The sequence below is a fragment of the Vanacampus margaritifer genome, chromosome 18 (assembly GCF_051991255.1).
Source record: "Vanacampus margaritifer isolate UIUO_Vmar chromosome 18, RoL_Vmar_1.0, whole genome shotgun sequence".
NCBI classification, from domain to species: Eukaryota; Metazoa; Chordata; class Actinopteri; order Syngnathiformes; family Syngnathidae; genus Vanacampus; species Vanacampus margaritifer.
The window spans coordinates 10,377,809-10,390,018 of record NC_135449.1 but is presented as its reverse complement, the minus strand read 5'-3'; the positions used below and the strand labels follow the sequence as shown (position 1 = coordinate 10,390,018).

At 38.2% G+C, this 12,210-nt stretch overlaps 3 protein-coding genes and 1 non-coding gene across 5 annotated transcripts; 2 read left to right on the top strand and 2 right to left on the bottom strand.

The window, feature by feature from the left end:
• Window positions 1-580: 580 nt before the first annotated feature.
• Window positions 581-6,684, bottom strand: plbd1b (phospholipase B domain containing 1b). The gene is made up of 11 exons (XM_077550819.1): window positions 6,489-6,684; window positions 5,978-6,200; window positions 5,792-5,875; window positions 5,571-5,712; window positions 5,356-5,499; window positions 5,096-5,234; window positions 3,611-3,811; window positions 3,388-3,528; window positions 3,012-3,197; window positions 2,619-2,725; window positions 581-1,517 (listed from the first exon to the last, which is right to left on the bottom strand). The coding sequence occupies exons 1-11, from the start codon at window positions 6,676-6,678 to the stop codon at window positions 1,341-1,343; spliced, it is 1,734 nt and encodes a 577-aa protein (XP_077406945.1). The 5' UTR covers window positions 6,679-6,684; the 3' UTR covers window positions 581-1,340.
• A 21-nt stretch (window positions 6,685-6,705) lies between these two features.
• trnar-ccu (transfer RNA arginine (anticodon CCU)) lies at window positions 6,706-6,778 on the bottom strand. Its single transcript has one exon. It is a non-coding gene; the product is annotated as a tRNA-Arg (tRNA).
• Window positions 6,779-7,120: 342 nt separating this feature from the next.
• cby1 (chibby 1, beta catenin antagonist) lies at window positions 7,121-8,576 on the top strand. Of its 2 annotated transcripts, none has more exons than XM_077550820.1 (5): window positions 7,121-7,234; window positions 7,446-7,544; window positions 7,642-7,747; window positions 7,979-8,091; window positions 8,206-8,576. In XM_077550820.1, exons 1-5 carry the CDS (start codon window positions 7,229-7,231, stop codon window positions 8,296-8,298), a joined length of 417 nt encoding a protein of 138 aa, XP_077406946.1. In that variant the 5' UTR covers window positions 7,121-7,228; the 3' UTR covers window positions 8,299-8,576. The 2 variants fall into 2 exon arrangements, with proteins under 2 accessions (XP_077406946.1, XP_077406947.1); XM_077550821.1 differs by having other exon boundaries at window positions 7,181-7,317.
• A 753-nt stretch (window positions 8,577-9,329) lies between these two features.
• Window positions 9,330-12,151, top strand: pdap1a (pdgfa associated protein 1a). Its single transcript, XM_077550540.1, has 6 exons — window positions 9,330-9,542; window positions 9,996-10,078; window positions 10,163-10,237; window positions 10,316-10,440; window positions 10,835-10,986; window positions 11,119-12,151. Exons 1-6 carry the CDS (start codon window positions 9,530-9,532, stop codon window positions 11,145-11,147), a joined length of 477 nt encoding a protein of 158 aa, XP_077406666.1. The 5' UTR covers window positions 9,330-9,529; the 3' UTR covers window positions 11,148-12,151.
• The last annotated feature ends 59 nt before the right edge of the window (window positions 12,152-12,210 follow it).

Sequence of the window (12,210 nt, the reverse complement as noted above, 5' to 3'; positions counted from 1 at the left end):
TGTAGACCGCTACAGATATGTAGCTCTGACCAACCAATCAGAAGATGGGAAAATGCTACATCATCAAGGGCCAGCTTGTGGGTCTTTCGAGGACAAATTAGAATTTTTATTTCTTAAAGAAACTGTCTCACTGATAATATAGCTTTCTATCAGCCATCACACCTGACTGAAGGTTCTGGACAGATTACGTTGACATAGCAGCACAATTTGTCTGAAATCTGATTGTACAAGGAATTCTAACATTACACATATAGGCTACACATGCTGTAAGCAGTGCAGCCAAGATAATATGGGAGTAAAGACAATAAACTTTGGAGAATACATTTTATGGATTAAAATTTAGGTTATAAATAGAGCAGAAAATCTTGCCTCCTGTGCTGTACTTAACACATGTTTTTACAGAGTACAGACATTGTTTGTTTAAACATAAACTGTGTGTGCCTGTCCAGCAATGTACATACTTGAAGCTCATTTAGTATGTTGCTCAACTGGGTGTTCACTATCTTGCTCAACTTTAGCAGGAAATGAAAATGGAACACACAGATGAAACAATAGTACAATGCAAACAAAGGCAAAAACAAATTCACTTCATGAGTGGATCAGTGTATTACTTCATTTCGGTTACCAACAAACACTGTGAACAGGAAGAAAAACAGTCAGCTGTATTATAAGAACTCCTTTAACATAGTACATTAATTGCCTGCATTGTCCTTGTTGCTTTTCATTCTCAGTGATATGTTTTGTCAGTCCCTACTAGTCATAATTTGTATCATTTGTTTCATCCACCGGCATTGCCTTAACATTAGAAATTCACATTAGCACCTTGCTGTAAATACTCATACAGTTCTGAATTTAATTGACTGTAACTTGCACAATGACAATAAACTGAATAAATTAATCCAAATTAAGATTCCCATAGAGTTCAATGTTTAGACTCTGGGTTACATAATGTGAATGCGGGAATTATTCAACCACATTTGTTTGGGAAAGCATAAATGGAAAACCTTGGCCAATGGTGTGAGAGTAAAATCGGCGTAGCGTGTCCTGTACCATCAGCGCTACATGTCAAACAAGCCTTCCGGTGGTTTCACTGAGAGTTAAACATTAACATTTGCGGGTGATGCTGGAGGAAAAGAGGAAAAGGTCAGCATCCCCTCCTCTGGGGAATAACACTTTGCATTTTATCCAAAGATCTGCTCAACTCAATCTGCAAACAGAATGTATCATGTCTCTTTGTGTCGAATGCTAATTAGCAAATGTTAGCACATAAAAACTGAAAAAACATTAAATTATACCGGTGTATTTACAACCAAATATTACAGAGGTGATGACAAGTGCGTTTAGGGCCGCTGTAGAGTGTGTTTCATAGTGACAAAGGAAAAGTTATACTTGAGAGGAAGACCCTCGTGGGTGGTTATGTTAAAGGAGTGCCATGAGAATGGTCGCAGACCCCCCTGTGTTGTGGGGCCGTTGATTGCCTCTGCGACCAGCTGGAGAGCCATCTGGTAGTCAGTCACCTGTGTTATGAGACACAAGCGAGTCAGTTTTTTCTCGCAAATTTGCCACTTTATAATTTCGCAAATATTTGAGTTTATTTACTGTAAATTTGTGACTTTTTTTCTTGCAAATTTGCCACTTTAAAATGACACAAATCTATTTATTTCTTGTAGATTTGTGACATTTTAAAGTAGCAAATTTGTGAGAAAAAACAAATTTACAAGAAAATTATTGATACAGTTTTTTCTCGTAAATTTTCCACTTCATAATTTCGCAAATATTTGAGTTTATTTACTGTAAATTTGTGACTTTTTTTCTTGCAAATTTGCCACTTTAAAATGACACAAATCTATTTATTTCTTGTAGATTTGTGACATTTTAAAGTAGCAAATTTGTGAGAAAAAACAAATTTACAAGAAAATTATTGATACAGTTTTTTCTCGTAAATTTTCCACTTCATAATTTCGCAAATATTTGAGTTTATTTCTCGTGAATTTGTCAGTTTTTTCTCGTAAATTTGCCACTATAATATCACAAACATGTGAGTTTATTTCTCGTAAATTTGTCAGTTTTTTCTCGCAAATTTGCCACTTTATAATTTCGCAAATATTTGAGTTTATTATCGTAAATTTGTGACTTTTTTTCTCGCAAATTTGCAACTTTATAATGTCGCAAATATTCAAGTTTTTTCTCATAAATTTCTGACTTTTTTTCTCGCAAAATTGCTACTTAATAATGTCACAAACCTATGAATTTATTTCTTGTAAATTTGTTAGTTTTTTTCTTGCAAATTTGTTGCAAATATTCAATTTTTTTCTCTAAATTAGTGAGTTTTTTTCGCAAATTTGCCACTTAATAATGTCGCAAATCTGCAAATTTATTTCTCCAAAATTTGTGAGTTTTCTTCTTACAAATTTGCCACTTTATAATGTTGCAAATATTGATGTTTTTCCCTCGTAAATTTGCGATTTTTTCTCTCTCGCTTTATTACCCTCTCTCTCTCTAAAATATATATATAAATATATATATATATATATATATATATATATATATATATACGTGGCCCTAATACACCATGGAACACAATCAATAACACGTTTAGCACAAACACATGTATTCACCTTAGTGTCATAACAACCACCGGGGCGTGGTCTCTTTAGGCGCAGGTCGTTACGGCAACAAATTGTTTTACACGGATGGCCCTTGGCATAAGGATCTCTTCTGTAGTCTGAAACACATCCAATACAAGACACGCCTCTTACATCCACAGGTTCCAGTTTCAAATTATTTGTTCAGATTTGATTTTTAAATTGGAAATAATAGAGATCTGAATCGACTGTACCTATTAGCTGTATGGTCTACTTTAACATGCATGTTAAGTCAATTGAGGAGTCAGCTGTGCTAACGCCCACAACAACTGTTTTTTTTTTTTTAATATGTCTACCATGCCTCCACACAGGTCATGAAAAAAGAGCCCATTATGTCCACATTGAATATTGCATCATTGCACCTACTGTTGTATCTCATGATGTGCTTGAGGGACCTGAGGTCAAACACCTTGGCCTGGTCCCTGCGTAGGATTTTGGCTCTGGGACAAAGGTCGTAGGAAAAATCTTCTCCGTATTGTCTCCACATCACATCGTACCCACTCAGGTTGTAGATGTCAACATGAAATGGAATGTTGTAGGATGGCCAGTACCCTAAAGCAAATGGTATCTAGTTAAGCCAGCAGCAGAGGTGGGTAGAAGCGAATAAACACTACTTTTACTTACTCACCAGGCCCTCAGTATTTACTACTTATTTGGGGTACTACTTTTTATTTTCACTTGAGTCATATCATTCAACAGTAAAAGTACTTGTGTCAAAAATGTGTGGCTGTTTGTGCGTCACCTCCTCGTAAAGCTTGAGTCTGGTCAGTGTGGATAACTTTCCCAGGGATCTGCTCCACAACAGTCAGAGCTCCAGTCCTGATACTATGTCCAGGTGAAACCTTACTCAGGTCCACTACCATGTACTGGCTGTTATACGTACCTGTAACAGGGTAAGAAATGTCACTTTGTCTCCAGCATACAGAAAAAACAGGACTCATCACAACCACCGCTTTCTCTCTGACCCGAGTTATATTTCGAGAAAATCTGCGCCCACTCCTCGCCACTGTGCGCCAGGCTGTTGGCCAGGCGCACTCTCTGCCAGGCCAACAGGCTGTGAGGGCTGAGCTGAGAGAACAAGGAGGCGTTGAAGACACTGATGGAGGTTTGAGTCAGCAGCAGGCCGCTACCAAGCAGGTAGAAGTCATCCAATGATGTAAGGAAGCCTGTGGGATGAGGAGGAAAATAATGTGGAGGTCACATGGAGGCCGAGGCTACAAGCAATATGCGGTACAGTACTTTTACAACAATATCGCAGTCTTTTATTTTTTTGTTAGTAGAATTATGTGTTAACTAATTTCTACGAAATGCTGTGAAGGGAAATTGCAAGGGCCAAGAAGAAGACAAAAACCCTTTATAAGGCAAGAAACAATATTAAAAGTAGTAGAACTCTCATCTTATCAGCAGAGATGAAAGCTCATTAAGTAAAAAAACAACAACAACTAATAACTAATTAAACTAGTAACTAATTACTAAAATAATAATTGAACTAATAACAGGTGGCAAATTCAGGTCCAGAAAGTAAAAACCCTTCCAGTGTGGCTTTAGCCATTGATGCTCGCTAGCTAGCTCCCTCGCTGGTAAACGAGCACCATGGGAGCTAGCTCTAGCTAGCTGGCTAGCACCTGGGGCTAAAGACAAAAGGTGGCAGAGTTTTTACTTTATGGATCTGGATTTGCCACCTCTGACTAATAACTAATAACTTAAATAAACTAAAACTCATAAAAACAAAACTAAAATGAAGCATTTTGGGAAATAATTAACAAACCTGCTCTAAAAATAATAATAAAAACTAAGTGAAATGAAACAGCAAGAGTAAAAAATAAATAAAAAACAACTAACTATAATGGAAAATGCAGGATTATTATAACCTTAGTCCAAAGTAGGATTGGTCTTGTCTTACTCTTATCATAAATGTCATCTGGTGTAAGCAAGTACTGATGTCATTGTTATTGTATGTTGACAATAACGTTACAAAAAAAAAAAAAAAAGTAAGGTCGAACGCAAAAGGAATCTTCTGGTCCTGTCTTACAATTCATTTGTAACAGTTCACGTTGTCATAAAGAAAGAACAAAAATCTCTTCATTGTAACACAGTGAAGTCACATCCTTCCCCCTCTAAAAATAGCACAAGTTGTATTTGAATAGCAACAGAGCCTGTAAGAGGATTTTTCCTGACCTGGGCTCTGACAAATCTTTGCTGATGAAATGACTTAGCCTGCTTTGACCTGACTGTGAGGAAAAACAGTAGACTTTGTGGCTGACATTTGTGCACACGTTGCATGGGATATTTAATCATCACTGCCGAAGCAGAGGAATGGATCACAATGGATTTGGTTAAACTCTAAGCAGTTGATGTATATATTCTTTCAGAAATGTGTGCTTTGTTCAACTGCATTAGTCACAATTCGGGGTACGTTCATTAGGTGTATTTTTCTCTGTGGAGCGTACCTGGGTAGCTGCTGAATGACATTTTTCCAGTGGCCATATGTGACACCTTGAGGTCCCAGTGTTTATAGATGCGCATGGTGGCTGCATAAGTGTACCAGCTGGAGTGGCCCAACAGCAGGTTCTCAAAGCCAGATGTCACCTGGGATACAGAAAAGGGAGGGTGGGCTAATGCTTGTTTACATTTTAAACCCAATTTTTCCCCCCACCAGTGTATTCCTCAACGTTCGCTCACAGCTTGGGCCACGTGAGCCCAGCCTGACCTTTATGAGGGCCGTGCAGTGGCCCATTCCTGGCATCCTAAACGCAATAGTCCCGGCAGAGTCGGGACGAGGCGTCAGCGCGGGGACGAGGTCCAGGAGGTCACCGACACCATTCAGAAAGTGAACAGCAAATGTAGACAGAGGCTGGGAAGGGAGGAGAGTGATATGAGTACGATGACATGGCAGTAATTATCCCCGCAAAACACATGACACACATCGATGTGTTTGCCTTTGGCCCACTGTGCAGCTCCAGCGATTAGGCCATCAAGTTGGGCTAGGATCAGTCCCAAATGTTTCCACGAGGAGTCACTGTTCTGCCTCAGCTTCACTTGCTCTCTGGCCCACTGGTCCTGTTTGCTGTCGATCAGAGAAGATCGTCAACACTTTAATCCAAATCTATCAATGTTCTACATGTAAACATATATCAACATTTTACCTTAAGAATCTTTTCAAGGGATTCAGAACCTTCTCATCCTTTATTAGCTGGGGGTACATGTTGGAGTAATGATGAAATATTTGTCTGCAATGAAAAAAGAAACCAACAACAACATTTACAGTAATGCTTTATTTCGTGCACATTTTATTGAAAGGTTTACACTACAAAAACAAAAAGTAATCCCACCCAGCAGTGAGATAGCCTTCCAGGTAGCCAGCCAGAAAGAATGTAGTCTCATCTTCCAGTTCGACATCTCCGTAACCAGCGCAGATCTCCAAGATGCCCCATCCAGTGAGATGAAGGCTATCGTTGAAGTAACCATAAGCACCGCCCTCTGTCTCCTTTACCCCCTCTTTCAGGATGACCCTTTTCTGGGCAGCATCCCAATACACGGTGGCCTCACGGAGGTCTGTCATTGTAAGAGGATGGATCAGGGTCACAGGGTTGTAGTTAAATAACACACATTATGGAACAAATGTTATAGCAGTGACAATGTTAAATTATTTAAACATGTCTATGTTCTTCTTTCTTGACTTGTTTTGTTCCTGGAGCACAATAAACATAAGTATAATATGTAAATTCTATATTTAACAAAAAATAAATTTGTTTAAACTATCTTTGTTTTTAGTAGTATAATTTAAAAGTATCATTACAAATGTACTTGTTCAAACTCTATGAATTGAATACCAATACTCACGGCAAGTGTGCACTGATGCAGCCAAAGCGTTCAAAAGGATGCAGAGTTTAATGCACTGCTGCTCCATTTTTGCTTTTCTTCTTGCAGTGTATTTCTCAAATATCCGACCTAGCGCAGTTGCCGTTGTTAAGAGTAAAGATGATTTGAGGAGCTTTGAGATTATCCCGAAGGATAAGAAAAATAAAAACATTTATAAAAAAAAAAGAATAAAAGGAAGCACCCCAGATGGGACTCGAACCCACAATCCCTGGCTTAGGAGGCCAGTGCCTTATCCATTAGGCCACTGGGGCATGAAGGCTGCATATCTATGTTTACAATTATATCCTTCTATATGTAAATACTTGTACGTCCATAACTTCATCAACTTTACTTTCATATGACAGTATTAGCGCTATACAGATAAAGTCCAGGACATTTTTGCTTAAACTAACTCATGCGTGAGGGAATCCTATCACCATGGTAATACAACGTCGAAGTTCGAACGTTCCATTTTCTCGTTTTAACAGGGGGCCTAGCTCCTCGGATATTAATCCAAAACGTCACAGGTTAACAAACAAAGCGTGAGGCATGCATATTAAATGTCAAGCAGTTTTTCCCACAATTGAGTAAGGGTAGTGTTATGTCCATGTTTTGGTTCAGATTGACCGGTTTTTGAATGGAACATTCGCACTTGCGCAGTACTACGCGTGCGCCGTTTCTTCATAAATCGACGGCGTTAGGGATTTCCCTAACTTGTCAATATGGAGGTAAATATTATACATATATAAACTCAGCGACTCACCTGCAACTACGATCCTATTTGACACCTAGTCGACAGTATCAATAAAAGGTCAGGTGTGAAAAGTATCCTAGTGAACGCGTAACGGTTAGCTACTTAGCATTAGCTAGCCGCATAGTGACATGCGATTGTGTTCAAAACATTCTTTAACTAATGTTGCCATGTGTGTTCTTATTTAGGATCTCAAAATGTCCCTGAAGCTCCCTCGATTTGGGAAATCATTCAGTCCGAAGAAGATTCCTCCACGGAAATCGGCATCGTTATCGAGCCTTCACACAGTAAGTTATATTTGCTCCAAAATAATAAAATATTCCAATAATTGAATGGATGTGTGGCGAGCGAATTGTTTAGCGAAAACAATGTCTTGTCTTTTAGTTGGACCGTTCCACACGGGAAATGGAGCTGGGCCTTGAGTATGGACCTCCTTCAATGAACATTGGAGGACATATGTTGAAATTTGAGGATGGACAGTGGGTAACAGGTGATTACAAACACTCTTGTTGCATAATAGGCCAGTGCAGAAAATATCACAATAATTCTTGTGTGTGAGGTTTGTGTGTATCTACAGGGGGTCCTTGATTTTGAAAAAGCCATCATCTTTACATTCATATTATCCTCTGCATTTAACCCATCACAGTTGTCCTCGTTATGACTACTATCATAACCACTCCAATGCCATCACAATATATATTTCTTCTTTCTGTATGATCAGAATCAGGTGGAAATGTATCGGTCCGAGAAGTAGAACGGCTTAAGAAGAAAAACTTGCAGCTAGAGGAGGAAAATAATATCTTAAAATTGAAGATAGAAATTCTTATTGACATGGTAAGAACAGAGCAGTCTGTGTAACAAAATGTTATACAGTATTCCATCTTCTTATATTTTATTCTTCTTAATTTCTTCTAATCATCGGTATTGGATTTTTTTTCTTCTGTGTAGCTTACAGAATCGACAGTTGAGTACCACCTGATGGAGAAAGAAGTGGAGGAGAAGTGGAATGCAGGAGATAAAGTATCAACGTTGAAGAAATGACAAGCATGATGTAATGCCTTCCTTATAGGAAGTTTAAGTGGAATGAATTATGGCCTTTTGTTTTATGAATTGATAATTATATTGACAAATGTTACCAGTCATGACTGCACTGCATAGTTTGGAGCAATACCATGTTTTATGAAGTAGGTTTATTTGGTACATGGATTTTTATTCAATTGCCTTTTTTATTACCTAATGTATATTCAGTACTCATCTGTTTGGCGAATCTTTTTTTTTCTATTTATCTTCACATTAAAGTGAAATCTGTAACAATGAAAGTCACTGGATTTATTTTATTGGATGGAGTTTTTGGTGCAAGACAAACCAATGACCAATTTATTTAACAATTCAATGTGGTGTAATATTTAATAATGGAACACATTTTATGGATTCAATTGTTATTATTAGTGCATAGAAATCAAAATCGGTTTTATTGCCATGTAAGTGAATAAATTTCACATTACTAGGAATTTGCCTCGGTGACTGGTGCAGACATAAGACATAAACGAGTAACATTAAAATGACATAATATAAACATTCAAATAAAGATTAAAAAAATATATAAAAAAGATGAAACAAATCTTAATACTTTACATTGATGTGAATTTGTAAACTACAGTATGTACTATATACTGTATGAATAATAGAACAAATTAAGTGGTGGAGGTGGTAACGTTCATAGCAGTTGAGGCACTCCTGTTAGTCATATTTACAAATTTATGAGCCAGAGAGTGGCATATTTTCCAAATAAATAAACAGCCTTTTATATAAAATAGGTAGAAAAAAGGTGACGGAAGTAAACTTTCGACGCAGGATTAAATAATTTATTAAATGTGTCATGAATTATTAAAATATTTAAGTATTATAATACTTATTAACTTATTTACTTATTAAAGAAATAACGTGTCATGAATTAATTATTTCACGATTTATTTAATTCTTTCAACATTTAAGTTTTTGCAGTTTAATTAGCTCCTAACCCCGCCCAACGAAATAAAACAGTGAAGCTGATTGGCTGATGTAACTGTCACGTCAAGTGTGTTAGTGGCTGCGCAGGCCCAGACAGTGCAGCGGGAGCGCATTTTCGCTTAGCGCTTTAGCTTGATAACCAAAACGCCAAGTTTAAACTGTTTAGCCTTTCTTCTAACTGCATTTTAACGGCGTGTCGTACATTTTTTGAAACGTTACTTAGCGGCATCCGGTTGCACTATTGTTAACGTTATACTTCATCATGCCGAGGGGCGGTAAGTGTCACAGTTTAAGCAATTAAACAGTAGTTTGAGCAAGCTAGCCGTAGTGTCGAGAGGTAGCATTTACGCATGCTTAGCTTGTAGCATGCTAGTACTGGGGCTATGTTAGCATTAGCGGCCAAATAAGCATTCCCAATTTGTATAAGAATTCATTAAATTGTTCATTGTAGGAGTAGAGCTATCTGCTTATTGTTAGCGTTTCGTCATAGATCGTTTTCACCACTATGTTTGTATTTGTGCCATAATAGTTTACCCCCACTAACGTGACCATGTGTATCATAGATTTGGCTCCTTTTTGACAGCTTGACTTGTTTTTGAAATGCAGTGATTGGCCCGATAATTGTAACAGTTTGTTGTTTAGTGGACTCATAAAACACTTACAGTTGATTTTATTCTCACATGCTTCTATTTTTATTGTTATTGACATGCATGTATTAATTGGCACAGGGAAAAAGGGCCATAAGGGCAGAGGGAAGCAATTCAGCAATCCTGAGGAGATTGACCGACAAATGAAAGCCCAGAGAGAACTGGTAAGTTAAGAAATTATTTGATGGTATTTTCTATCAGCGATTGTCTCTATCTAATGTGCTACTGTTTCCCTTCTCCTCCAACAGGAAGCAAATGCTGGTGTGGAGAAAGAGAGCGGTTCAGAGTCTGAGGAGGAGAGTAGCAGCGAAGAAGAGAATGAGGTTGACATCACCGATGTTATTTTACTTGACTGCCAGCTTTCGTCAGTGTGTCGCTAACATGTTGGTGTTTACATACAGTCTAAGAAGAGGAGCGGTGTGGAGGGACTGATAGAAATTGAAAATCCCAACCGCATTTCTCAAAAAAGCAAGAAAGTAGCCGAGTTGGATGTCGACGCTCCCCGAGAGCTTTCTCGCAGAGAAAGGTGGGTCCTAAATGCAAGAAATTTGGAAATTGATGCTGTGTACTGGGATAGGGAGTGATAGAATTATCAAACCATTTTTTCATGATGGTAGTCATAATGCAGAAACCGTTTAAGAGTTTTTTTTCATACCTGCTAAATAGGATATCTTCCCAATTTACTTTCAGTAAGATGGGAGTGCCATCTATGTTAATGTAGCTGTAGCGCCATCTTGTGTCACATAAAGGCTTTGAGGAAAGTTTTTTTAAAAAGTCAATCGAATTACTCGAGGACTCTTTTCATTTCAAAAGTACGGAGGTGAGTGAGGCTGGCCTCTTGTCCCACGTGTCGACGTATTCTTGATTCATTGCGTGCTGTCCGTAACCTTGAAACAAGTTTTTGACATGGCGTCCGCCAGGGAGGAGATCGAGAAGCAGAAGTCCAAGGAACGCTACATGAAGCTTCATCTTGAGGGTAAGACGGATCAGGCGAGAGCTGACCTGGCCAGACTCGCTATTATCAAGAAACAGCGGGAGGACGCTGCTCGGAAGCGAGACGAACTCAGGAAAGGTGAGGAGACTTGACTCTGGGCAGGAAGTAACTCTTAAACCCAAGATCTAAAATACTGATTTTACATTCCTAATAGAGGTTTATAGTGATTATCCTATTTAAAATATGAAATCCCTTGTTTGCTTGTCACAGAAACCGATGAGGCCAAAGCAAAACGTTAGCCACCACCCCAAGAACTTCAACATGCACTTCGGTCTCAGAGGAACGGATGATACGAGGGGAGGGAACAGGCGAAGGAACAGAACATGACATGGCTGCCCCCAAGTTCCATCCAAGTCCTCCACGTAACAAAAGAGGGGCAGTGTGCTCCACACAGCCAAAACAAAAACAAAAAAAAAACAAAAAACGGGTGAAATCATCAAGATGAAGACAAATACAACATTTAGGATCCCTCCGCAGGTTTTCTAAGTGCTTACCTTTTACTCTCCTTCCGCCATCTTAATTCTTAACGCTGCTAATTATCTGCATTCCTTTGCGATTCATATGTTTTTACAAGATGTTGCCGGGACTCAAAACAGCAGGGAGCTGACACAAGGCGGTCTTGGGTGCTTTAACTTTTCCCTCCATCCGACTCGTTTTTTGAAGGTCGGAGAAACGGACGCAAATTCAAAGTAACATTTGCATTTCCCCAACACATGACAAGTTTATGAAGTGAATGTTTCTTGTAATGCCTCAAAGCAGAAGGACTATTACTTGGAACTCCCTTTTGATAAGCTTTGTTTAGTTTTACTTTTATTAATAGATAAACACCATAACATGTCTTTGGAAGCCTTGCATCAAAGTGGCCTTGGTGCGATTCTGCTGGGATACTCAGTTTTTTTCTTTTGTTGCCTTTTTTTCATAGTTTACAAAAGACCACCTCACTGTCTTTTTTTCCTACGGTTTTCTTTTTCTTTATTTTTTTTTCTTTTTACAGCGTTTCATTTAAAAATTCTTGACTCAAACAGAAGACTTTCCTCGCTTGTATTTTCTAATTTGACAAGTAAAATATCCACTGATGTACAATCAGTTCAGGCTATAATAATAACAATCACACACTCCTATAAAAGAACCGACCCACCAACTGTTTTCAGACAAAAGAAAAGCAAACTGCAACATAGAAACAAGTTCCTCAACTTTTCCCTCGCAAATTTGAAGTCATTTAATAAAGAAATTGATACATAAATTGAAATTTGTTTTGCATCGATGCCCATTGTGTTGATTGAGTCAGCTGCCTTAGTTTTT

What these genes read in the sequence shown, in the direction of transcription:
- pdap1a (XM_077550540.1), top strand. An exon ending in TGAAAGCCCAGAGAGAACTG is followed by an intron (nt 10,079 to 10,162) that starts GTAAGTTAAGAA and finishes CTCCTCCAACAG; the next exon opens with GAAGCAAATGCTGGTGTGGA. An exon ending in GCAGCGAAGAAGAGAATGAG is followed by an intron (nt 10,238 to 10,315) that starts GTTGACATCACC and finishes GTTTACATACAG; the next exon opens with TCTAAGAAGAGGAGCGGTGT.
- plbd1b (XM_077550819.1), bottom strand. Translation starts at nt 6,678, where the DNA reads ATGTTTTTATTTTTCTTATCCTTCGGGATAATCTCAAAGCTCCTCAAA. An exon ending in CCAAAGGCAAACACATCGAT is followed by an intron (nt 5,500 to 5,570) that starts GTGTGTCATGTG and finishes CTCCCTTCCCAG; the next exon opens with CCTCTGTCTACATTTGCTGT. An exon ending in ACTGCACGGCCCTCATAAAG is followed by an intron (nt 5,235 to 5,355) that starts GTCAGGCTGGGC and finishes TCTGTATCCCAG; the next exon opens with GTGACATCTGGCTTTGAGAA.
- cby1 (XM_077550820.1), top strand. An exon ending in CGTTATCGAGCCTTCACACA is followed by an intron (nt 7,545 to 7,641) that starts GTAAGTTATATT and finishes CTTGTCTTTTAG; the next exon opens with TTGGACCGTTCCACACGGGA. An exon ending in TAGAAATTCTTATTGACATG is followed by an intron (nt 8,092 to 8,205) that starts GTAAGAACAGAG and finishes TCTTCTGTGTAG; the next exon opens with CTTACAGAATCGACAGTTGA.